General features: G+C 38.0%; 1 protein-coding gene across 1 annotated transcript; it reads left to right on the top strand.

Moving 5' to 3' along the window:
• Positions 1 to 9,848: 9,848 nt before the first annotated feature.
• Positions 9,849 to 25,597, top strand: LOC110446951. The gene is made up of 12 exons (XM_021492298.1): positions 9,849 to 10,131; positions 10,433 to 10,515; positions 11,321 to 11,569; positions 12,498 to 12,635; positions 13,343 to 16,888; positions 19,125 to 19,229; positions 19,936 to 20,073; positions 20,297 to 20,422; positions 20,662 to 20,757; positions 21,684 to 21,806; positions 23,382 to 23,477; positions 24,064 to 25,597. The coding sequence occupies exons 1-12, from the start codon at positions 10,016 to 10,018 to the stop codon at positions 24,201 to 24,203; spliced, it is 4,956 nt and encodes a 1,651-aa protein (XP_021347973.1). The 5' UTR covers positions 9,849 to 10,015; the 3' UTR covers positions 24,204 to 25,597.
• The last annotated feature ends 245 nt before the right edge of the window (positions 25,598 to 25,842 follow it).

Raw genomic sequence — 25,842 nt, 5'->3', positions numbered from 1 at the left:
CTGTCTTAAAATACCAACTGTCTTTATCTACCACCTGTCTATATAAACCACCTGTCAATATACACCACCTATCTATTACTACCACCTGTATATATCTACCATCCGTCCATAACTACCACCTGTCTATAAATACCACCTGTCTATAACTACCACTTGTATATATATATACCATCTGTCTATTCAAACCACATGTCTTTATAAACAACCAGCTTTATCTACCATCCGTCTTTATCTACCACATGTCTTTATATACCATCTGTCTTTATATACCATCCGTTTATATCTTTATATACCAATTTTCAATAACTACAAGTAAAAAAGGGTAAATAAAGTTAAACTCGTATACGGAGTTTGTTGATTTTAATCATACTTTTGTAATAAAATCCTTATTTAATTCCTTCCAAAAAAAGGAATAAGAATACATTCAAGCCAATTTAATTGCTCATTATCGCAGAATGATGTAATTAGGAGCTGCTATTTCATACCGGATGTGATCACTTCATCAGTATTAATGGTGGCGTCATGTAAATTACAATAGTTGTAAACGTCACAACCAGGTACTCTACACAGTGTATCTATATGCCTTTTAAATAAATAGGATTTAGGGAGACGTAAGTTAAAGGCCATTTTACTCTGTCACGTCTTCGTGTGTAACAAATAGTCCATGTTCTCTTTAATGCTAATTTCGAGTTAGAATAATTTTTTGAAAATGAAAACGTGTCGGTTTTTATTGTTGCTATAATGCGTTTTAATATGAGGTCATTACAAGAATGTATTTACGTCACGGATGTTAATGATGCACGTGAGTTACCGGCATCTGTCTTCTGCTTCAACTATTTTCATAAAGCCTCTCCACGATTTACAGAGTTTGGCCATACACGCCTCACTTTTACCCTTCTGTATTACTCATAGAACAAACAAAAATATATATATTGCAACCACATAACGATTAAAAGTTAAAAAAAAAGAATGTTGTCACAAAACCAGAAGATGTTAATACATTTATGATATGATCTATATAACTAGCTTACCCTTGTTAGGATTACTCACCATTAAGGCACGTTTTGAAATTCGTACATCAGTAATATATTTAACTAGATTTATAAGTGGTAAGTGGATGTCAGACCCGAGTATTTACCCCACACTAACAAAGTTAGCTACTTAAAATTACGAGTTAACATTTTAGGCAAATTATCTCGGACAATATTATCTTATATTGAACCAATTTGTCAATTATACAACTAGAATCTGTTGACAACCAAGATACAAGATACAAGAAGCTTTAGTAAACGTGAAATAAGGTGAACAATTTAACATAAGCTCTCGGGAGCTTGTATTTCGACAAACATGTTAAATATAAATAACAGTAAATAATTTGACACTTCGCAAATCATGTCCAAATCAAAATCATGTCGACACGCGGAAGTATAATTACACAAAAATCATGACCATGATATAAGAAGCTCCCCTCTGAGTAAAACGGCCCCTCCTCCATACGTGACGTTGCTAGGCGGGATGTCATACACTGCGTATACAGCAGACGTCGTAATGCTTACACTGCGGTCACACAATATCACGTTTTATTTTGGTAGGTCAAGATGTGTCCGTTTGAGGCATGTTGTACGTGTTTGTTTTGTTTCGGTAGTGTACAGATGACCTCCCATCTATCAACATGTTAGTCATAGCTACATGCATACTCGGATCATTGGGACGTTCAGCATGATTTAGGATGCTGTGTGTTGGAGCATGTTCTAATATCGTCGTGTTTGTTTTGTATTTATTATACTTTAGTCACGTGAGGGTGAAATGGTTTCTATGACATCACTTCCGACTGTACAGGGATCTCCGACTTTTGGGCAACGTCACTTTGGACTCGTCGGGATAGAGATTTTAACTCAATGTATACCAGGGTACAATCCCAATACAATATTCAACAAACGTTAGTGAACGGGGAAAAGCAAAAAAGTATTGAGACTGTATCAAGGAGGAGAGCACCGCCCCCCCTCCCCCCTTATATCCCCTTCCATTCCCCTTCCATTCCCCTTCTCCAATTCCTCTAGTTCTTCTACCATCTTCTGCTAATCCTTCCTGAGCTCGCGAGGATTTCTTTGAATAAGCACATAAGCGGGAATCGATGACACATGTCGGGCTTGAGCAAGGCTATCAAAGTTTTAATGCTAAACATATATAATTATATTTTGCCTATTTTCCCCATAATATTTTTTTGGGTATATGAAAAAACGGTATATACCGAAAAAATGTCTTGGTCATTCCTTAAATATGCACTAGCACTGATTTGCCCAAAGTTTGTTTTTGAAGGAAGGGCTATCAATTAAATCATCATGGGAATCAAGACATACGATTTGTTTTTATCCCTTTTTTGTTTACGACATGAGAAATCCATCCAGACATCTTATATAATAGAATATGATGAATTGTAAATGAAGTATTCTCCCAACTGTAGCATCAGTTACAAACAAAAGAACTATTTCAGTCTGCCAAAAAAAAAAATAGGTTACGTACGATACATCATGTTGTTTCTCTTTTATGTCTTTGTTTCTGTAATGAAGGAAGACTATAGCACAAAAAAATATACAAAAACAGTTTTTATTACGATAATGACAAACTAATGCGATATGAATGAATCTATGTTTATCTGTTTACACCTGTTTTTGTTCATATTGATACAGGTAAATACGTTACCTGGCCAGCATACCTGTCGGCCACACAACATTAATTAGTTTGTACAGTATATGTGAACCTTTATAATATATGCAGCTCGTTAGGGTACACGTGAAAAGGTTAAGGTCAGGGCAGCTAGTGTATTATCATTGGCCTTTTTGTAACGAATTTTCTTTCAATAATCAGAATGGTTATGCAGGTATTTAATACGGATATGTAGATGTCGGTAATTTATTCTAGGATGTTGAGCCCGAGGGTTAATATTTTCTACATAATATGTAGTTACTGTACCCTAGTTTTAAAAGTGATTCGGGTAATAATATGCTGTTTTTTTATTGGCTTTTTATTTTCCTTACACGTAACCTTATTGACTGAAAACACAAAACGGGACGTTTTACAGAATAATCATTGAGGGAGGCCATATTTGAAATGGACTTTCACAGGAATTGGTGATTTTCCAAATACGAGTGCAAAATGAACATGTAGTATTCATATGGCAGAGTGATATGACCTTGTTCTATATAATTAGTAGCAAGACGCTTTACGTGCTAACTTTTGATCATTGCAAGTTTACCAAGTCATTTTTGTGATGTAACCTTGTTTATAAAGCAAAATTAACTTTTGTTTTTATAGATTCGATGGCGAGAAGGTAGACTTGTTCCTAACTTTTGATCATTGTAAAATTACCAAGTCATTTGTTGTTGTGTTACCTTGTTTTTAATGCAAATATGTATCTTGAATAACCAGTGAAAACTTTCATTTTTATAAAATCGATAGCGAGACTCTATGCATTATGTTAGCTTTTGATCATTGCATGATTACCAGGTTATTTTCTAGTATACTATAATGTTATACTTTAACGGCCTGTAGTACTGTTTAACTGGTAAACAGCGTTTTATACCCATATTTACTGCAAGAAGTATTCCTGCTTATTAGTGTAAAAGTCATAAAATCAGCAAGAATATCTTGAATAGATGCACAGATTTCTCGAAAAAGATTGTATAAGTTGGGTTTGGCAGTCGGCTTTGTGGATTCACTGAATCCCTGTTTACAAACAAATGGGTTTATTTGTTTTTTGCGTAGCAATTCTGAAATCCAAATCTTTATTAGTGTTTTGTTGTCTTCGATTGCAAAGTAAGTAATACAATTTGTTTTTCTACAACGGTTGTGAGATTGTAGATAGCCGGTACGGATATGGTTGTTTAATATTACTCTACACACATTCTTGACGTCGGAAGGTATAATGTCTTTTTTGTTTGTTTCGTTTTAAAGACCTAGACTTTCCTAACAATCTCCGATACTCGGATGTTTTGCGGTATCTTACACTAGTTAAACGCGAAACAATAGGATACACGTCTCAGTGTGTACGGTATATGTGCCTTCTTATCTACCTACCTTCGGGTAGTCGGATGGCGCAGTGGATAACTCACTCAGCTTTCATCAAGGCGACCGGGGTATGATTCCAACAAGTATGGGGTTCACGCGACAGACCACGTGAGATTTCCCCGGGCCCTCCAGTTTCCTTACACATTGCACGTTAAAAACCCCATGCAGTACACTCACATCCGGGCCAACACGAGTGATTTATCTAAGTTGAAATAACTTGTTTCATAATGTTTGTAGCATAAATAAAGTTTATATATACCTTCCTATTACTTTAAAAATAAAAATATGTAACTAGTAACATATCACTCATGAACGGCACTCTCACATTGTTGATTAAAGTGAGAACAGTTTTAATTAAAAAGGTGGTCAAATATAACAGATTTAGAACGTTGTTGACATTTGGTTTCTGTAAAATATGTATTTTCCAGTGTGGCAACTACACGTATCGCGTTTTGACTTCCATTCTTCATGAATGTGCAGAATATCCATCTCAATCCTGAAATATTTCTTTTGCTGTAAGTTTATTTACAACGAGTACGTAAATCAGCATTTTTTTGTCATCTCCTTACTGACATGTTTCCGACTTTTATACGACATATGTTTAATGAATTACAGTACTCGAAGCCTTGACCAGCGGTGGCGTGTACCTTAACTGTTCGAATATACGCATGCGCCAATGTGTGGTCAGTATGTCCATCCCCCGCATGGTCACCAGTACTGGTCACGGTTAGTGGAACAATGATTTTACACTGGACTGCACTTATAACCGTTCGGCCATTCGTCCGAAAAAATGACCACCGAACTTGAGCGACTTGTACACCATGGACAGCAAATGGCCGTCTTACAACTGACATTGGCTGATTAGAACTATCGACGACCTTTATTAACAGAGGTCATATAGGGTCACGTGATATAGATAAGGTCACACAGGATAACAGAAGGAAATGGAAATCGGCTTTGTCCGATTATTGCTTTTCTTATTGAACTTCGTTAGGCTTCTGGTTGAACTTAATTTGCTACAAATATACGTTTGTTTGAATTCGGTTGCCTTTAAACTTTGACCGTTTGACAGTGAAAAAAACGAATTTAGTCCTGCCAATTAGTGTTGTATATATTTGAACTGTTTGGTGTCCATTTAACTTTATTTTGTCTCAGATTTAACTTTTTTATTATTTAGTTTGGTATGCTTTTTATGTGGTTGTTTCACTGATTACAAATTTCTATTTCTCCGTACAAACCGTTTTTTGTATGAAGTTCGTTTTATACAATTGTACTGTGCTAAGACTAATCTGCATACTTTTACAATCCCGCTGTAAGTTCCTATATAAACATAACGAGCAAAAGATAAACTCATTTGGATCAGTGTTATTTTAAAGCTTCTCCTTTTGCCTCGTAAATAATTTAACAAGCAAACATTTGGGTGACGTTCAGCTGTGCCAGTAATATCGTTTGCACCGACGATATCAACACAATAACACCGTAAATAATATTGAGTATTTTGAGGAAATATTTCTGCTATCAACTTATTTTTGGTCACATTGCGATAACAAGACTGGCCGAGATGATTGCGGTGACAAAGTGTTTTTCTTTTACACACGTAGATAACCATTACCATACATTTAAGTAGTACAAAAGTACCGCTTCTGGCACAGGGTCATTGAGTGCAGTCTCCTATGTAATCCTTACAACTTCCCTGGTACCCCTATAGCTAGTGGCACCCCCCTTCGGTAGGGGGTGCCACTAAGCAGCAACCATCCTTCATAGACACTATGAAGCAGCCGGTATATGCTGTATTTACCCAGCAGCAGCAGCAGCAACATAAACAACAACAACACATGAGAAACCCCTATGACATCATCGATCGGTACCCCCTCGTATAGGTTGTCGCTATAAATAGATTCAGTCAGGAAAACCCCAAATACATGAGAACCCCCCTGTGACGTCATCGATCGGTACCCCCCTGCCGAAGGGGGGTGCAACTTTGGGGGTGCCAGGGAGGTGGTAAGGATCATATAGGGGAGTGCACTTAAATACCCTGTGCCAAAAGCGGTACTTTCCTACTACTCATTCACTGATTTTTAAACATCTATACCGTTAGGCAGATTAAAACTACATGTATTCCGTTCAATAGTTATAACGTGCATTTGAACTTGGATTTAGCATGTTTGAACCTTGCTGTTTTCTTTTTGAACTTGCTCATATCATGTTTAAGGTTGGAAGCAGAGATACATTGTAAACGTTTAGCTATGATCATTTAAGGACAGCCTCCCCTGTGTGCAAAATACATGTGTGTAGTGTATGCGTGTGTGTGTTGAGAGTCTGCGATATGTTCGTGTTTGTCTCCTTGTGATAGCGCGGAACTGATGCCGACCTCACTGAAACATACTGCCGAAGACATCCAGCAGGACAATCCACCCGGCAAACCCGTCGTACCACTCCTAAATTGCTGAGCGTTAAGCAGGAGTAGAAACTACCATTTTTACAGACTCTGAAATATCTCGGCCAGGGGACAGAACCCAAAGCCTTCCTCACAGGCGTGAACGCTTAAATAAAGGTCAAAAGTGAGGCGCTGTCAAGGGAGACATTAGGAAGAAAAAAGTTGCTTACTTGCAGACATCCCATCATTAGCAACGGATCAAGATATGTTGTCGATTATTTCTGAACCAGACTGTGTGGTCTGACCTTAAGTCTAGTTCTTCATACAAGATGGTAATATAGGAAAAAAACAACAACGTGCCGTTCGTTAACGGGATCCCAATGACGACGCGCCTTACTTTAACATGTCGTCACTCTAGTCTGTAATTGAATTGTTACAAACTTGTATTAAACTGTAATTAAACCGTAATTGAGATATGCGTACAGTAATTTTCCACTGGAAAAAGTTGCAAGCGTGTAGATAACTACATTGAGTGTTGACATCATATGTGACATTGAAAGATATATGGTATTATATACCACAGGTCATACAGGATCATACTTTTGACTAAACTACCCATCAACACATTAAGTATGCATACAGTAGACTTAACGGCACATCAACACATTAAGTATGTGCATATCATACAGTAGACTTAACAGCACATCAACACATTAAGTATGTACATATCATACAGTAGACTTAACAGCACATCAACACATTAAGTATGTACATATCATACAGTAGACTTAACAGCACATCAACACATTAAGTATGTACATATCATACAGTAGACTTAACAGCACATCAACACATAAAGTATGTGCATATCATACAGTAGACTTAACAGCACATCAACACATTAAGTCCATAAGGGCCATACTGTAGACTCATACAGGGCCATACTGTAGACTGATACAGGGCCATACAGTAGACTCATACAGGGCCATACAGTAGACTTAACGGCACATCAACACATTAAGTATGTACATATCATACAGTACACTTAACGGCACATCAACACATAAAGTATGAGCATATCATACAGTAGACTTAACAGCACATCAACACATAAAGTATGTACATATCATACAGTGGACTTAACGGCACATCAACACATTCAGTAAGTACATATCATACAGTAGACTAAACGGCACATCAACACATTAACTATGTACATATCATACAGTACACTTAACGGCACATCAACACACTAAGTATGTACATATCATACAATAGACTTAACGGCACATCAACACATTAAATATGTACATATCATACAGTACACTTAACGGCACATCAACACATTAAGTATGTACATATCATACAGTACACTTTACGGCACATCAACACATTAAGTATGTACATATCATACAGTAGACTTAACGGCACATCAACACATTGAATATGTACATATCATACAGTAGACTTAACGGCACATCAACATATTAAGTATGTACATTTCATACAGTAGACTTAACGGCACATCAACACATAAAGTATGTACATATCATACAGAAGACTTAACAGTACATTAACACATTAAGAATGTACATATCATACAGTAGACTTAACGGCACATCAACGCATTAAGTATGTACATATCATACAGTAGACTTAACGTCACATCAACACATTAAGTATGTACATATCATACAGTATACTTAACGGCCCATCAACACATTAAGTATTTACATATCATACAGTAGACTTAACGGCACATCGACATATTAAGTATGTACATATCATACAGTAGACTTAACGGCACATCAACAAATTAAGTATGTACATATCATACAATAGACTTAACGGCACATCAACACATTAAGTCTACTGTATGATATGTACATACTTAATATGTCGATGTGCCGTTAAGTCTACTGTATGATATGTACATTCTTAATGTGTTGATGTGCCGTTAAGTCTTCTGTATGATATGTACATATTTAATGTGTTGATGTGCCGTTTAGTCTACTGTATGATATGTACATACTTAATGTGCTGATGTGCCGTTAAGTCTTCTGTATGATATGTACATATTTAATGTGTTGATGTGCCGTTTAGTCTACTGTATGATATGTACATACTTAATGTGCTGATGTGCCGTTAAGTCTTCTGTATGATATGTACATACTTAACGTGTTGATGTGCCGTTAAGTCTACTGTATGATATGGACATACTTAATGTGTTGATGTGCCGTTAAGTATGTACATATCATACAGTAGACTTAACGTCACATCAACACATTAAGTATGTACATATCATACAGAAGACTTAACAGTACATTAACACATTAAGTATGTACATATCATACAGTAAACTTAACGGCACATTAACACACATACTCCACACATGTTCATACCGTAGACTTAACGGCACATCAAAACAATAAGTCTGTACGGGGTCATACAGTTGACTTAACAGTACATCAATGAATTAAGTCCATACAATTCATAAAGTAGACTTAAAGGCACATCAACACATTAAGACAATACAGGGCCATACAGTAAACTAAACGGCACATCTTAACGGCCCTTCAACACATTAATACCATACAGGATTATACCATATACTTAACGGCACATCTTAACGGCCCATCAACACATTAAGGCCATACAGAGTCATATAGTAGTAGACTAAACGACCAATCAACACATTCAGGCCATACAGGGTCATACAGTAGAATTAACGAATAAATGTTACGACATTATTACCGTTGTGAAATTTTCATAAGTAATTTGTCATTTTAATATGAAATACGTTCTCCGTTCTCTAAGCGTCATTTCTTATTAAAAAAATCAAATGTTATGTATTGTCCTCATGTAGGTGATATTATGAGCCGCATAGTTTAATCGGCTGGTAATTTATTTGTAAATTACGAATGTAATATTAAAAAGATGACATGACGTTACATATACCAGTAATCAAATTAGCAATGTTATTTTTTTTTTGCATCATCTATGTCATATAAACTGAAAATTAACTTGACTTTTAATTGTCTTTTTTAAATTTGTACAATATTTGGCCATTTTCTGGAACTTGTCACATAAACAAGTCTTATACCAAACTGAAAACTCATTGGTATTCTTTATTAATTGTTGCACATGGAGTTTCAGATCGTATTAACTTTAATTTTCCATTTGAATGAAACCGGATCGGGTCCAGATGGTAACCGAACGGAGAAAAGCACGCGCGTGCCACAATCACGAATCGTGTATTTCCGGCTTAATGAGGGTCGAGACATGTCCCAGGCCCGGTAACGAATTGGTCTACACACATGTGCGCAAAATAAAAAAAAAACCATGTGCTTCTCGTTAGCAGCATTCTCGTCGTACACATGTTTACATATCTAGATAGACTTAACTTTCATTGTAGCTTTGTTAGAACTGGAGGCCATGTCAGATTTTGGTTTGTCAAGGTTTTGTAGAACCGTAGCATTTTCTTGATTTTAAATTATAATGTTCGGCTTTAAATGTCCTCGCGCCGTGATGTAAGTGTGTTCGAGTTGTATTCTGAGGGACGTTGATGCAATGTTAGATCGCTACAGTTCGTCCCTAGCCATGGCGGAGGCGATAATGGCGATTTTAACAGTGGTCTGTACATTGAAGAGTGTAGGAGGGACGTACCCCTTATTGCGAACTCGCAGGTGAGTCGTTTCTACAGATGATTCATGGATTTTGGCCATACAGAAATATCAATTTTAATTTATGAATTTAAAATATCATAATTTGAGAATGCCAGTGAATACAAATCGTATTTATTGTATTTTCCAACAATTTATGTTTGAATGGCTTGTTGAGATTAACAAAATGATAAATTGAATACTGAAGAACGTACAGTAATTCAATTCGGTTCCAATGCTTTTATTGACCTCGATGTTCTCAGTTTTACTTCGCAATATGTCGTCTTTAGTCTGTTAATGTTGTTTGAGCTGTTGTAACTAACAGGGGTCAACACGAGTGCGGAGGTGTGGACGGGCGCTGTTGTCCTGGCTGGTCCCGGACCGGGGATAGTCGACTCTGTCTGACACGTGAGCATTAAGATAATTCGCAATGCAAGGGAGCTAACTCCAAGAACACTCGTTAATTTTAAAATCTAGGATTTATCATCAGTCCCCTCTAGGTTGGGGAATGTACGTCTTATTGCAGTTTTAACTGTTCTGGAATGTTTTTCAACATACTTATATATATATTTAATGGAATGAACTAAAATCCACCCCTGAATGACGCCAACATTAATAAAATTATTAAAGAGTTATAAGAATTTATTGATACATTCTAACCAGAGTCTGTATATTACGCCATTGACCCGACACACTAATCCTGATTCCCCTAAAAACTAGATATATATCATATCAGGTCAATACTCTACTGTAATGCAGTGAAAATTCTAAAACAGAGATGTTCGGAAATGGAACTTCCAGGATAATGTAAACCTTTGGTATCTGGATACCTGTATACTTCCGCCCTAGTACTACTGAATGCATTCAACTACAAAATAAAAATACCTGTATTTACTAATCCTTAGCTAGGTCCTTTTCTATTTATATATCTGTATATGCAGATTGGAACTGTGTTGAACAGTTACCTTTATAAACTAAAACTTTAAGAAGGTTTCTGTGTATGCATATATATTAATGTATATTTGCATGGCATGAATGTTCAAAATTGCTAGTCTAGATACGTTTTTAAAATAGACCTTCAACTCTTGTTCAAACTGCATGCATCCCAAGGTCATGTAAATATAACCTGACTTAACTTAAAAACCTGTTTAATCCGACCGATCATACAACTGTCCTGTATTGTTTAATTTTGTATAAACTTTATCCGTTACAGCCATATGTAGAGGATGTGGTTCCGGAGTATGTACATCCCCTAACCTATGCGCATGCCCTGACGGAAGTGTGAAATCTTCTTGTCATGTAGTAGACACGCCAACAGCTATAAATGCGAGATCCGTTCTTCCGGTCCAGCTGTCTACTTGTGAACACATTGGATGTGAACAGAGATGCGAAGAAGTGCAGGGTATCCCACAATGCACCTGTATGTCTGGTTTCGCAATAATTGATCGACGATCCTGTCGAGGTAAATTAATATTTCACCATTTAGCGTTACATATAAAATCTGCCATTTTTGTTTTTGATTTGTCTTGGTAAAATAGCACAATATTTGATATCAGTGTAACACTATCTATTACCCACAACTGTGATAAGTTTGTTTGTGAAATGAGAAAAAATTGAAGAGAAGTAAAAGATAAACATGCAGAAACTCGTCAGTGTTCTTACAGATATGTACTTGTATACTTGTGTGGCATATTTAAATTGTACATTTGATTACGGTCGCCTTCTAGCATCAAGGTAGAGGGAGTTTGCCTTTAGCTAATTAGTGGTAGAGCGTCCGACTTAGGAACCTGGAGATCGGGGGTTCGATCCCTGACGGACGCACATGTAACACTACTCTCTGTCCTTGTACCGTAGTTAAGGTGACCAGACAATTACAGATGGCTGTGTACACAAGCCAGATAATGATATATACACTCATTAGAAACGTACGTCCTGTATTTAAAGTATGTTTAAATTTAACCTAATGTGTTACACATTTTCAATGTAAGCGTTCATCAGTACTTGTAATGGGTTAGTTTCTTCATCGAGTTTGTGTTTGGTAATTGTGACATACATGCAATTTCATTCAAACATACACATTATATAAATGAATGAAATCCCGTTTTTATTTTAAATCTATTATAATAATTATATCATTATTATCAAGGTTTAGCGTTATTTAAAAATTGTTTTTATATGCCATGTTGAAAACAAAACTGAATGGCAGCGTAATCTCTTTTTTTAATTATTTTCATTGACAAAATTACATATTTACTTTTAACTCAGTTGTTGTTTATAGTAATGTATTTTGTCAATTACTTACAAGAATACAATTACAGATCAGTTCAATAACAGCGAACACTGTTACAGCAATAATACAATGTACTTTACTGTTTGTGCTGTGCCCATAGATGTGAATGAGTGTCGTGAGGGACGCCGGAAGTGTTACCAAGGATGTATCAACACGGTCGGAAGCTTCATGTGCACCTGCTTCCGGGGGTTCACGCTGACCGACAATGGCCGTTCATGTCGCCGACTGCACGATTATCGTAAGTCACATCCGGGGGGCGCTCATATCGGATATTACATTATTATCGTTACTTATGTACAGGGGACTCTCATGTCGATGACAACATGTCTACTCTAAGTCAAATACAGGGGGCGCTTTTGTCGGAGATTAAATGACTATAGTCACATATAGGGGTTGCCCATGACGGAGGTAACACAATTTTTGTAAGCCACACATACGGTGGCTGATAAGTGCCATTTCGTTGTTTCGTCTTTTCGCCCCGAAAGGACGACAATTAACAAATCTTAATTCTTGTTGTATCACAGACAATATGATGAGTCGACCTCAGTCATCCGGAAACTTTAAAAAGTCAACCAGGACAAGTATACCGATAATGGATTAACAACATTTTGCCATTCTCCAAATCACTTCAGTTTATCTCTAAAGATAGGACAAATTGACAATTCAGCCTCATATTAAAATTATTTAATGTGTTGTGTTCGTTTAAAAGAAGAACAGTTATCTTCCTGAGAGCGTCGGCGATGCCCAATGTACCAACCGTGACGTCCTTATAATTATTACGTCAGCAATTATACCAACATATCCGTAGTTGTTTAAAATATCATCAATTTGTTAGGGAATATATAATGGTTATGCCATACAGTGATAATTATAACGAGGAAACACTCGTACTGTACAGGCTGTATACGTGGTGTATGCCACACGATCTTTTCTGTAATTCCGTAGGTAACTCCCCGTGCGGATCAGGCTCACGTGCACGAGGTCGACCCTGTGGAATTCACCCCCTCAAGCTTACATCCGAAGTTGATGTTGATTCACCATGTGGGGAAGGCCAGCCCTGCGGAACGCCTTCGTATCACGCCATACCATCTGTGGTACATCCTCCACCGCTACGGCCATGTGGTTCAGACGGCGTACCCTGTGGATCTTCTCCACACGTAGACTTTGGATCCCAGTCCCCGTGTGTACCAAGTTCCTCTCCTTGTGATACAAATGCGCCGGAAATTCCATTTTCCGTAGATCACATGCCACCTCCTCCATGTGGTTCCGAATCTCAACCCTGTGGTTCCGAATTACCGTGTGGATCGAATAGAGAGCCATGTGGATCAAATCCGCCGTGCGGATTGGAGAACCAACCCTGTGGACCAGAAGTACCGTGTGGAACGGATGCTCAGCCATGCGTAGCAGTTCCACAAATCCCGACTGTTGGTGAAGAATTTCCTATCCTTCCAGAATGTAGGGGTCCCGATTGTAATCCAACTTTTCCTCACGAAGCGCCCGATCATCGAGAGGCATTGTTTCCAGAATTCACGAACACTGAATTTCAGCCCGTTCCATGTTTGGGACGTGACTGTAATACCGCCCCGGGCGAGGTTGATGGAAATCAGCCCTGTACATCCGGAGCATGTCAGTTTATACCAGAAATGTATCCGGACATTACTCGACCATTAGATCCAATCGTGCAGAGTCTCAGTCCTTGTTTGAGTGATGAATGTGTGCATGACCGTCAAACACGTACACGAAATACACAATTCGTTTTACAAACGGCCCAATTCAATGAAAGGATGCCCTTCTTCCAGGAGGAAATGTCAACGTTGACAGAGATTTCCCGGGGAATTTATCCGTGTCCACGATCTGGGTGTCAAACAGGGTACAACGGTCCCGGTACTCCCTCTGTATTTAACGATGTATCACACCGCTTACAGCCAGACAGCGCCTTTACCAAATTCGACAACGAGGCTGCACCAGAGCATTACACGACCACAGAAAGTACACAAACCGTTCATAATAGACCTAAATCTCCAAAACTGCGCCCAGCGGTCGCGTCTAGGCCAGCTCTACCCCGACCGTCATTTAGAGTAGAAACAATTACTGGCGATTGGAACCAAGACAGAAGACACACTGATGAACGAAAGACACAGCAGTTGATTCAAAAATCACGTGCAGGAGTCAATGATGACATAGAGAGGTTAAAAGGTCACAACAGATTAGACATTACAGAATGGAACACGGGGACATTGTCAAAGAAAGTCAATCCACTTCACGAGGGGAGGAGAATAATCAAAGAGACCCCGTTACACCCAATTGAGCAATCAGATCAGTCCTTACCAAAAACGCCGTATCGTAGAAGAAAAAATAAGCAAAAACGTAAAAATAGAAAACAGAGAAAAAACAAAAAGTTACGTAAGAAGAACGTTGTAGAAAATAGTAAATCCAAAGGGTCACGCATGAGAATGAACCGGACGTCGACTCATCATGAATCGGAAACACCAAAATCGACAACGCCTCTTCCTGTTGATTACATCCCTAGGACGTCCTCGACAATTTCAGCTATCGAATCGACGGAAAGAACTAGCTTTGAAGATAAGATCAAAACATTTGTTATGCAGTTTAACAAGCTACGAGGCCGACAGAGGGCCAGTAACCCGGCTACCCGACCAAAGGGGGAAGGGAGGGGAAAACAGGAAGGCCGTGCAGGAGAGCGACGGGGACAAGAACGGATATGTCGGGACGATTTATGTACATCATATATTAGATCTTTTGGGACAGATGATGAGGCTATATCATCAGAGCCATGTCCTCCGGGCTACCGTCAGCGCGTGGAGGGTGCTACAGTATACTGTCAGGCCGTCGGTGAGGAGGACGTGTCTGACCTTTCTCCTGGAGTAACGAGGCGTTCTGACCTTCCCGAGATGACAAGGAGTTCAATCCCGCCAGATATATCTCACCACGCTATCCCTCCAACAATGAAAACTAACCCTTCACCGGTGATTGTCAATACAATTTCCCGTGACCATACTCCTACTCCGACATCACGTATTGAACCTGTCCAACAGCAAGGTGTCTGCCCTGCTGACCAGGTAGCCGTCAACGTACTGGGTGGCGTTGTCTGTCAGTATAAGGGAACGCAGACAACGCCACCCCCAGCGTGTCCACCAGGGCAGCTCATCACTAGGTCCGGTATGGGATCCATGTGTGCAGCCGCTGGTGAAGTCCGGCCTGTTTGTGGGATAGGTACGAGTCTGACACAGGTCATGGGGAGATATATTTGCGAGGAAATATCAGCTGCATGTACATCTGGGAAATCAAGAGTGCTAACGTCTTCTGGATGGCGATGCGTAGGTTCACCGACCTCGGCCCCTTGTCCCGATGGGCTTGAACCCGTCGACACGCCGGTGGGAAGGGTGTGCCAATATACGGGTCAGCAACAATCTCCCATCCCTACTTGTTCTCCGGGTCAGCAGCTCGTACGTTCTCGTACCGGATATACGTGTAACTATGGTAATGTCCCCACTACCCGGGAATCATCACGGATATGCTCTCCTGGGTTCATCCCATTGGACACAACGGACGGCCAGAGATGTATCAAGGACCCTACTCTCAAAGTTAGTGTCGTCGACTGTCCTGTGGGGTTCAGGATATCACTTGGGGAATGTCAGCCAGTGGGTACGAGTGATGACAGGAGTGAGGAACCTTGCCCTCTGGGACAAGAGGCAGTGTTCACGGACAGTGGTCGTATGTGCCAGTATCGTTCGCGAGGTAGCCATGGAAACAATCGAAGTGTCTCACAAAACAATCCTGATAACTCGAATAATAACCATGAAAACTCGAATAGAAACGATGGCAATTCGGAAAGGAACCGCGACAATACATATATGAACCCTGGTTACTCAAATAATAACAACGGCGATACCAGCAAGAAATTTGGAGACTTTGATGGTAACCCTGACGACATAGGCACGAGATGTCCCCGAGGTCAAATATTGACCCAAAAACGAACTGGGTTTCTCTGTGATTTCACCACTGTCGATGTAACGGAATGGATATGTTCTCCACGGGAGGTAATCGTACAATTGACCTCTGAACTTGGCTGCGTGGAAGTCACACAGACAACCATTATGTGTGGGAATGATCTTGAACTCGCTTGGAGTCATAAAGATCACGAATTCACCTGTCTTCACTCTTCTACGTCAAGTCTGGGCGATATATCCCCGACAACACAACAACCCTTAGTCTCCTGGAAAACTCAGGTACCCCGGAAGAGAGAGGGTCCATTTTCGTGTGGGATAGCGGAGATCCAGGTCATAGATGATGAAGGGCGACGATGTGTTGTCATGGAAACTGATAATGGGTTATGTGGGGAGGCCTATATCGTTCAGACACTTGAAAATGGTCAAAAGATATGCAAATCTCGGACAATGAAATTGAAGTGCCCGGATGGGTATGAACTCATGGCGACAGGCCGGACTCCAGAGTGTATACGTATTGGAGGTAAGTAAACACTTACTATCAAAATACAAGCTACAGGGCACAGTTGCTAAAGACGGAATATCCATACATAAATTTATTTGCAACTTCAATTTTTATGACTTATATTAGTATTAAAATGCATACCTAAATTATTCACGAGGAATGACATTTGAAAACTGGAAATCATTTCTGGAATATGTCAAATACAGAAAAAAATCACTTTTAGGTAAAGCAATTATACATATGTATATTTATTCTAGTTTAAGTCCACCTCTTTCGATATTTGCATTATACTGTAAAGGTACCCGTCTCAAAGTTTGAAGATGTATTGACAGGGAGTTACTCTTCAAATATATGTTTTGCAGCAGTAAACATAACTGTGGAGTACATATCCAACATGATTACTGTTGTTTACAGTTGTGAAGATGAACATATAGTTATTAAAACACTTATAATAATATGTTTTTTTCTGTAATCCTGGGCTATTTTCCCGTTGTTGAATAAAAAAGAGGAAAAGAAAAATACAGTTAAACGATATAAGGCATAGTCGGTGACCTTGTCTAACTCCTTATGTTAGACGAAGGAGGAATGCCCACTTTAATTCATCGATCTTTTCTATATTCACCCCTTTATTTATTCAATATCGAACTGATTAATAAGAAAACAACAAACCCGGCTTCATAATGACATAACGTTCGAATCATTTCTGCAAAAATCAGTCTAACTAGGGTTGGACACTAACTGTTTTTGCTTGGTAGTCTACAGGACTAGTTGAAAAGATAATTTACTAGTCCTTCATCAATGTAACTTGTCCAAGATTTCTTAAAGGAAACATCGCGATCTACAGTACAAATCATCAAAACTAATCGACTGTAGGGGACTTAAAATAACAACTGCCATAAAAATATGGTAAAGGTTTTGGGGAGAATTTCGCCAATATTCATGCAATTTATCTTATTTTAAGCAGTTGTCTAGATTTAAAAAAAAGGAATATTCTTATTTTATGATCATATTTTTCACAAGTCCAAAGGACCAGTTAGGTTAGGTGATTCACTAGTCCTTGCTGAAATCTACAAGTCCAGGATTAACGGACAAGTGTCGACCCCTGCGGAGTAATTTGTGATGCCTCGCACCGTTTTGATACCATTTTAATTCCAATTATAGCTGTCAGCTACGCGTAACCCGCCCCTGTGGTTACATATGACGTGTCTACTTATAAACGTAGGATTATCAGGTTTGATCAAATGCTATATTTTCTTTTAAAGGAATCGGTTTCTTTCAGGTACTGGGGAATATCACTTCATACGTTTCTTATAGTAAAATGTTGAACAACATATTTATACTTTATCATGAAAAGTTCTTGTTACAAAACCAATAAGTGTTTTTTATGTGACGTTTCGATGACTAGTACGGTATGTACTCTGTCACCTTCAACAGACAAATGACCACTGAAGCATATGCACACAAAGGTGTAAACTGTGTACGAGTTGTCCACAAATCGATGTCGATTCGTCTACACTGTAAGCGTATGTACAATTAGTTGTTATATATGTACCGAAATGACTCGGATATGACGTAGAATTGATCAGTTGTTGTGCTACCTCTTATACTATTGTACATAAGAACATGCATACATTAACCTAAATACAGTTATTAGAGCTAGTAAGATAAAATACGATGAAACATTATATTCGTTCTGGTAATTTTCTTAATACAACTTTCAGTATTAGTGTCTAAAGCGTTTTATAACTAAAAAGTGCAAATGTATCTTTCCGGGAGTTCTATTTCCGCCTCCAGTTTTTTCTTATATAACATAGGAACACTACTTATTAAATATGATTAAATAAATTGTAACCATTTTGGTGAGCTACAAATGCTACAAGTTCTACATTGCAATTTATCTAGCTTTTCGGGAGTTAAATTGAAATTTAAGGGAGGTAATCGTACAGATGACTTCTGAACTTGGCTGCGTTTTCAAATTATTGTTAGATTCCAACGGGACAATTTTAACCAGCGCTGGCACACCTGTTTTACTTCTCGCCGTGACTGTGCGTGAATTGCTAGTGTTTTAGACCTTTACCAAAATTTACTTTAATAACAAATAAAAATGTGGACGTTTTAGTCGACTTGACGGTTTCCTTTTTTATTGGAATCTGCAGTTCCAGGTTCTGTTATTAGAAATCCCTAGATTATTATTAAGTCATCCACATTAGTAAAACCCTATTTATTGATATCTGTCATTGCTTCCGTCGCGTAGTATCTGCCGTACCGTTGAGTCCCTGTGAAGATAACTACAGCATTAGTGACGATGGTGGAGGTGCCAGATGTGTGCTGTCCCACGTAGGGCCCGGATGTCCTGGGGGTATGTTATGTTGTATGTATATCAATTATGAGGGTCGGAGGCGGTCCTATGTATTAGGTCTGCTGAAAGGGTTTGCTGATGTAATTTAAATAATACTCAAAGTATATTTTTTCTCGATTGGCCTTGAGACAAATTTAATGAACATTAATGATATTATTAACTTCTAAAATATCGGACTAGTACAAGTTATACCTAGTCTAATACTGCTGAAAGTTCAAATTTGTTTATATTAAGTGGAAAATCTAAAAACGGAACTAGTTTTTTGCGGATGTATTCATACGCCACCTTGAAAGTTTATGGAAAAATACCCCTCATACACTTTACTTGTAGTTCGTTTATGGAGTCCAACCTCAGTAGAAATGGAAATATTTAACTATAAGACTAGTTGTTAAGCATTTCATATCTGTGAGATTTAAGTCATAGGCTGTTAGAATAAAAGGTAGGCTGCGGTTGGCACGAGGCATACATCCCATTTAATTGCGCAGGAACGCAAAAGAATTGTATTCCAATAAAATGTTATTGCGTTTGCAAGCAATAAAGATATATCAGACACATTTTTCTAAATATCCTAGCATACAGTTACTCAAATTACACGAAATCATGAGGACAGGGATTTGTATTGTATTGTATTGAATTTAAAATGTTTTCTCACTGACTACTTTTCCCCCTCCAAGTTACGATAATTTTCGTTGTAATCATTGTACAGAAAACAAGACATCCGGTTGTGGGCTGAGTTTGGAGTCCTTGCAAATGGCATGTAACCCCCAATGTTCTAACGGAGGCGTGTGTAAGGATGGTACATGCATATGTTCGCCAGGTGTCACAGGAGTCGCCTGTCAACTAGGTAACATAAATATTTCACATATTGTCTCTATCATTTCGTTTTTTGGACTAACCCAGCATTTATGGCTACGCACTAAGCCAATTTCCGGTTCTCGGATAACAGAAAAAGTAAGCCTATATTTACATCATTCTATCGAAATCTTTAAAACATAATAGAAATAGTCGATATTGTCCACTTTCAATATTTCTCAGATGAAAATATAAACAATGTTTATGAATCACAGATGTGAACGAGTGCCACCTGTTACCGAGGGGTCACTGCCAGTACGACTGTCGGAACACGGTCGGAAGCTACCACTGTGTCTGTCCCCCCGGACGTGCCATAAACGCAGACGGACGCACGTGTAAAGGTATGCATGTATGTAAATATCAGATGAAAACATATTTACAGGTACACATGTATAAAGTAAATGAACGTATGCTCTCTATAGCTTATTACTTTTTATTGTGGTAAGCTTGACCTTTGTCTAGATGTAGATTTGGTCATTTTATGTTTGCGGACGGACGCGAAAGGAGATGTGTGTTTTGTTATAGGTGATATTAGTACATTTAAGAATTATTTTAGAATCTGTCACATATTTGATTACAGCTGTTGAATGTACACCTGAATGTCTCAACGGCGGTCATTGCCGAGATGGGACCTGTCACTGTGCGGCGGGATTCGAGGGATTATTTTGCCAGACAGGTATACTTCACATGACACGGGTTGACATCCAGTTCCAGATAAATAGGATGAACGTTTATAAACCATAGGTAAAAGGTACAAACCCGGGCATAGTCTATTGTAGTTATTTTTCGCTTTTGTAAAAATTGGGACCATGACCAGGATTAAAACTTGACGCAGGTTATGATACGGTTTGATCGCCAGCATGATGGTATAATGTCCGTTTGATAGTTCATTGGTAAAAGGTACAAGCCGTATCATATCATAATTGTTTTCGTTTTGTTAAATACTGGGGCCGTGGATTATAATTTAAAGTGGAACTGTTACTGTTGAGCTGTCGATTATAAAATAGCTCAGATGGTCAGTGAAATTGTAGTGTTCGGAGTTCTCTCTTTAAAATCGTCCACCAGCCAAACCTTTTCAAAGTGTCTTTTTCGAAATGAACACAATGGAATCCGATTAATCAGAATGAAATCCAGAATTTTTTCTAAAATATTTTGTTTTTCTATTTCAGTAGCTGAACACTAGTTTACCGCAGTCACACACAGTGATACAAATTAATTAACTAGTTTATTTCTTTTAGAACACGAAAAGAAATAGAGACCACTTAAATTTACAATGTGTTATGTGGGAGGTTTGGGTGAGCAACGTCTGCACGTTTTTCGGAAAAGTGGAGGGTAGAAAGCCTTCCTTTAACATAAAAAATATTAAAATGATAACTTGCATAAGTACTCGTTTTAGTAGTGTGGCGTTGTTAAACATTATTTACGAATGTTAGTATACAAACACACCTGAAGTATATTCCATTAAAAGTTAGTTGAAGTCAAAACTAAAGTTCAGAAGTGCTGCAGAAGGTCTCGCGCGCTAATTAATAAGACAGAAAAACCAAGGGCAAATGTTGAAACCAGATAAACGATTAAGAATTATTTTTAAACCAAATATTTCAGATATTGACGAATGTTCCCGTCACTCAGGACTGTGTCAGCACCACTGTCGGAACACACATGGTGGGTACGCATGCGTCTGCTCGCCCGGAAGTCGACTTCGACAAGACGGACGGACGTGTGTCAGTAAGTACTTCGGATATAATATTTATTGGCCAACGAGACAGGTGTCTAGAAATAAATTGGTAAATATCATTTCCTGGAAGAGAATATATCGATATGGACCAAACTAATGAAGGAGGGATCTCCTATCACTATTTATCGGCTTTATTGTATCAACGATACACTTTTTGTGCCTAAATTAACATTTGAAACATACAGCAGTCTTACCAAATTGTATTTATAATAATCACAACTAAATCTCTTGAAACGGGGTTAAATATTAAATGATTGCAAGAAAGGTTTGCATATAAAGACTTTCATTTTTTTGTTATAGTTTGACTCATAATATTATGGTAAATATGATGTGACATACCACCACCCCCTTACACACACCTAATATATCAATTCGGATGGGAAACCTTATAGCTATGAGTAGAATGTAGGCCTTCTAGTCCAGTAAATACATAGCAATACCTGGTAACTGGAATTGCATTGCAGCTATCTCGCATACTAATATTGTAGATCAATTTATTTCTGGCTAACTACTGTTTATTGTGGAAAAGGATATATACAATTTACTAGCCTTTACAACTGTCCCAGATCAACAGTACATAAAATACCAATATATCTTAATCATAACTGGGCTGTGAGGTACGTTCATTATACTTTCAACTCCCAGATAAATGGACGTATTTTTTTTCTAAATAAATGAAAAAAGTATTAAGAAAGTATCACACCCATCCGCCCAAATTCCCCCAGTAACGGCGAATGAAGTGGGAATAGCCAAGCACCGAATCCCTCAGCCCTGCGCTGCCGGGACCTGTGGTGTTTGGGACGACCGCTGTTTTGTTGTTTGGGTGCCCAAGTCCTCCCGTTCGGGGCCTCTCCCACAGTGGTTGTCAGGCCTTACCCCCAATCTTAAGATTTGGTTAAGAATTGTCTAAATACAAGTGAGCGAGAATAGTGTATGGTTATTATGTCTATAAAGTTACAAAATAGAGTGTATCGATAACATGATTAAGCTGATAAATAGCGAGGTCACTGTGACCTACTTTTCAACTATGCACTAGTTTTATTGGTCATTCATCTTATACGCAGCTTCAGTGTTACACAATATTCCAAAATTTTGAAGAAAGGTTCTAAAATGGACATGCACCTTAGTAAAAAAGTTTTTATTCTTTTGGTTCCTAATTAGACCCTCTTATATATAGCATTGGGTTCCAATTTGACTTTAATTATATGTCATATCATGGCGGCATAACCCGAAGGTATGTATATCCAAAAAGAAAAAAACCCATCGGTGATAGCCACAGAAAGGCCTAAATTGGCTCCTCTCCTTTTGGAAATAATTATTATGTTCGAATAGCTAAAGGTTTCTACAATTTGTGATATACTTTATTACGAGTTAGGTTTGTTCTAAATATGAACCATTCCCAAACGCAAGATGACACAAACTATAGTAACAGATAACGACTTATTAACAATCTTAAATTTAAATTCAACAATTTGTTTACATGTCCACCTTTGCAAATCTGATTATTTTGTTTCTAAATAGTATGCATACTTAAACTTGACATGTCATCGTTCGTCTTTAAACAGACACAACGTGTATTCCTGAGTGTAGAAATGGAGGTGTGTGCATACATCACAGGTGCCACTGTCCACGTGGGTACCAGGGGATCACGTGTCAACTCGGTAGGTATCCGGCGAAAGTGTCAAATGTAAGCTTTGTACTGTAATCGTACATATTTAAGCGTTAGTCTCATTAAAGTTGTTGATTGCGCTTAAACATTGTGCTAAATTATGGTTGCGTCATAAAAATCTCATGTGTTTTGATTTTATTGCCTGTTTTGAAGTCGCTTATTCATCTGGGTGGTATAATCTTTTACAATTCAGTAATGCACAATAATGATATCAAAATCATCTTACAATACTAATAATCAACCTTGTGACACAGTACTTGTCGTGGTCAGGGTCATATGTTAGTTCGGTAAGATTCGCTTTGCAAAAGTCACGTGACAGGTTATCGTGGTATCGTGGAGTGAGGTCGACGTTAAAAGGTGTTTTGCAGTTCTCTAATGATACTTAGATGCTAGTAATGTCTACAAGTTTTTTTTTTTTTATCATGATAAATGAAGAAATCTCATTGGATAAATCAAGTCATTGCGTTTACCATAAAGAGACCGGCAACATTCATTGCAGCCTCTCCGGCGGAAAGCCCTAGCTTCGGAAGAATATTCTACCAATCCTTGGCTAATTGTTATATATGTTTCTGTTTCAGATATTAATGAATGTTTAGAATTACCATGCAGTCACATCTGTGCGAATCTCCCCGGAAGTTACATCTGCTCATGCCCGGCTGGATTTGAATTGGGTATTAACCTCCATACATGCTCAAATTCAACAACTCCTGGGATGTGATATGACGAGTATAGACCTACATTGTTGACACATACTGTTAACAATGGGCAGATCAAATGTATTATAATTAACAACAGATCAGATCAAACAGAACAGCTGTACGCTATATCTACATCGTAAACAAACCAACATGAACACAACAATCATATCGCTATCGTCAACAAACTCCAATACATATGTGGCAGCTATTCTGTGTCCTAACCGTTCCTATTTTGAATGTTACATAAATTGCTAACACGGCAGATTCTTCATCGTCAAAGTACCAATTCAGTGTCAATAACTATCGTTTTTTTACAATCAAACTAGTACCTCAATGTCAACAGCTAGATGCATCAAATATATATCATCAAAACAACAAATGGCAGCGACTATCAGATCAACATCATCAAAAAAACATCAACATAACAACGATCTCATATCTTCATCATCGAAATATTGAAGGTATTGTCGACAACGATCATGTCTACATTGTCAAAATACCAATACAGCCATTGTCGACAGATACTTATCATAATCATATCGTCAGAACGTTATCATTTGATTCAGGGTGACATTGTGGCATCCACCGTATCACACTGAAAATGTCCATTGCATCTTTAGTGACATGAAATAATACAAACATGACATTCTGGTAAAGATATATGCACATTTACTCATGGATGGATTGAAAAGGCATGCACAGGAAAACGTCCAGCTATTACCTCCAGCAGTGAAGGGTGGACTTTACTTCAGATGTTCTTTTGAGCTGCATCATTGAAAGCGCTGTATTGTATTTAAGGATTAGATTTTTATATGATATTAATGAACGAAGTGAAAATCGTCTAAAATTTATGTTAATTTTTTGCGGATTTTTTTTTTACCTTCAACAGACTTCAACGAACTTCCATGAACTCAACGAAATACCATCAAGTCTGAATGACATTCACTGAGATATAATTTCATTTATGACGTCATCGTGTTTGTTAACTCATCATTATGATAACGTTCGTCATCGAAAATCGATAAAACGCTTTTCTAGTGATTAAAATATACTTGGATTACACTTTTTTTTTATTACAATAATTATGAATTACATCAATCACTCTTGTTGACCAGGATGTTAGCACTTAGTAGTCTTTGTGTTGAAGTAAACTGCCGGAGTATCCAGAGAAAACCCCTCGGGCAGGTGACCCTATACCTTTTCCCGTCCGATTGAGTTATCGAACAGCGGTAGAACAGCTACCGCCTTGGTGAAAGGCGAGAGCTTTATCCACAGCGCCACCTGACATTCCCCCAAAATGACTGAATATTTCCTTTCTTCATATGTATATATTGAAAATTATTGTTTCTAGGCAAAATAAAATCACAATTTGCCGTCTGAAAATAAAACACGATTGCTATAGAAGCATCTAAATGCTTGTAGTTTTAGTTTTATCTTTAAATAACAGAAATGTTATAGTTTCAAATTATTTGTTTTGTTCAACTTTTTTTTTTAATTACTAGTATTTCAAATTACAAATAGTTCTGTAAATTCAATAGGAAAATTAAGAGAAGATATAAGTCTACATAATACTATACTAAAACATCCCGTACAACAACAAATACAAATCTGTTCCACATAATGTTATATAATTTAAAGATATGATCCACGAGCTACTGA

The sequence above is a fragment of the Mizuhopecten yessoensis genome, unplaced genomic scaffold (assembly GCF_002113885.1).
Source record: "Mizuhopecten yessoensis strain PY_sf001 unplaced genomic scaffold, ASM211388v2 scaffold3079, whole genome shotgun sequence".
NCBI classification, from domain to species: Eukaryota; Metazoa; Mollusca; class Bivalvia; order Pectinida; family Pectinidae; genus Mizuhopecten; species Mizuhopecten yessoensis.
This window is presented reverse-complemented; position numbering and strand designations above follow the sequence as displayed.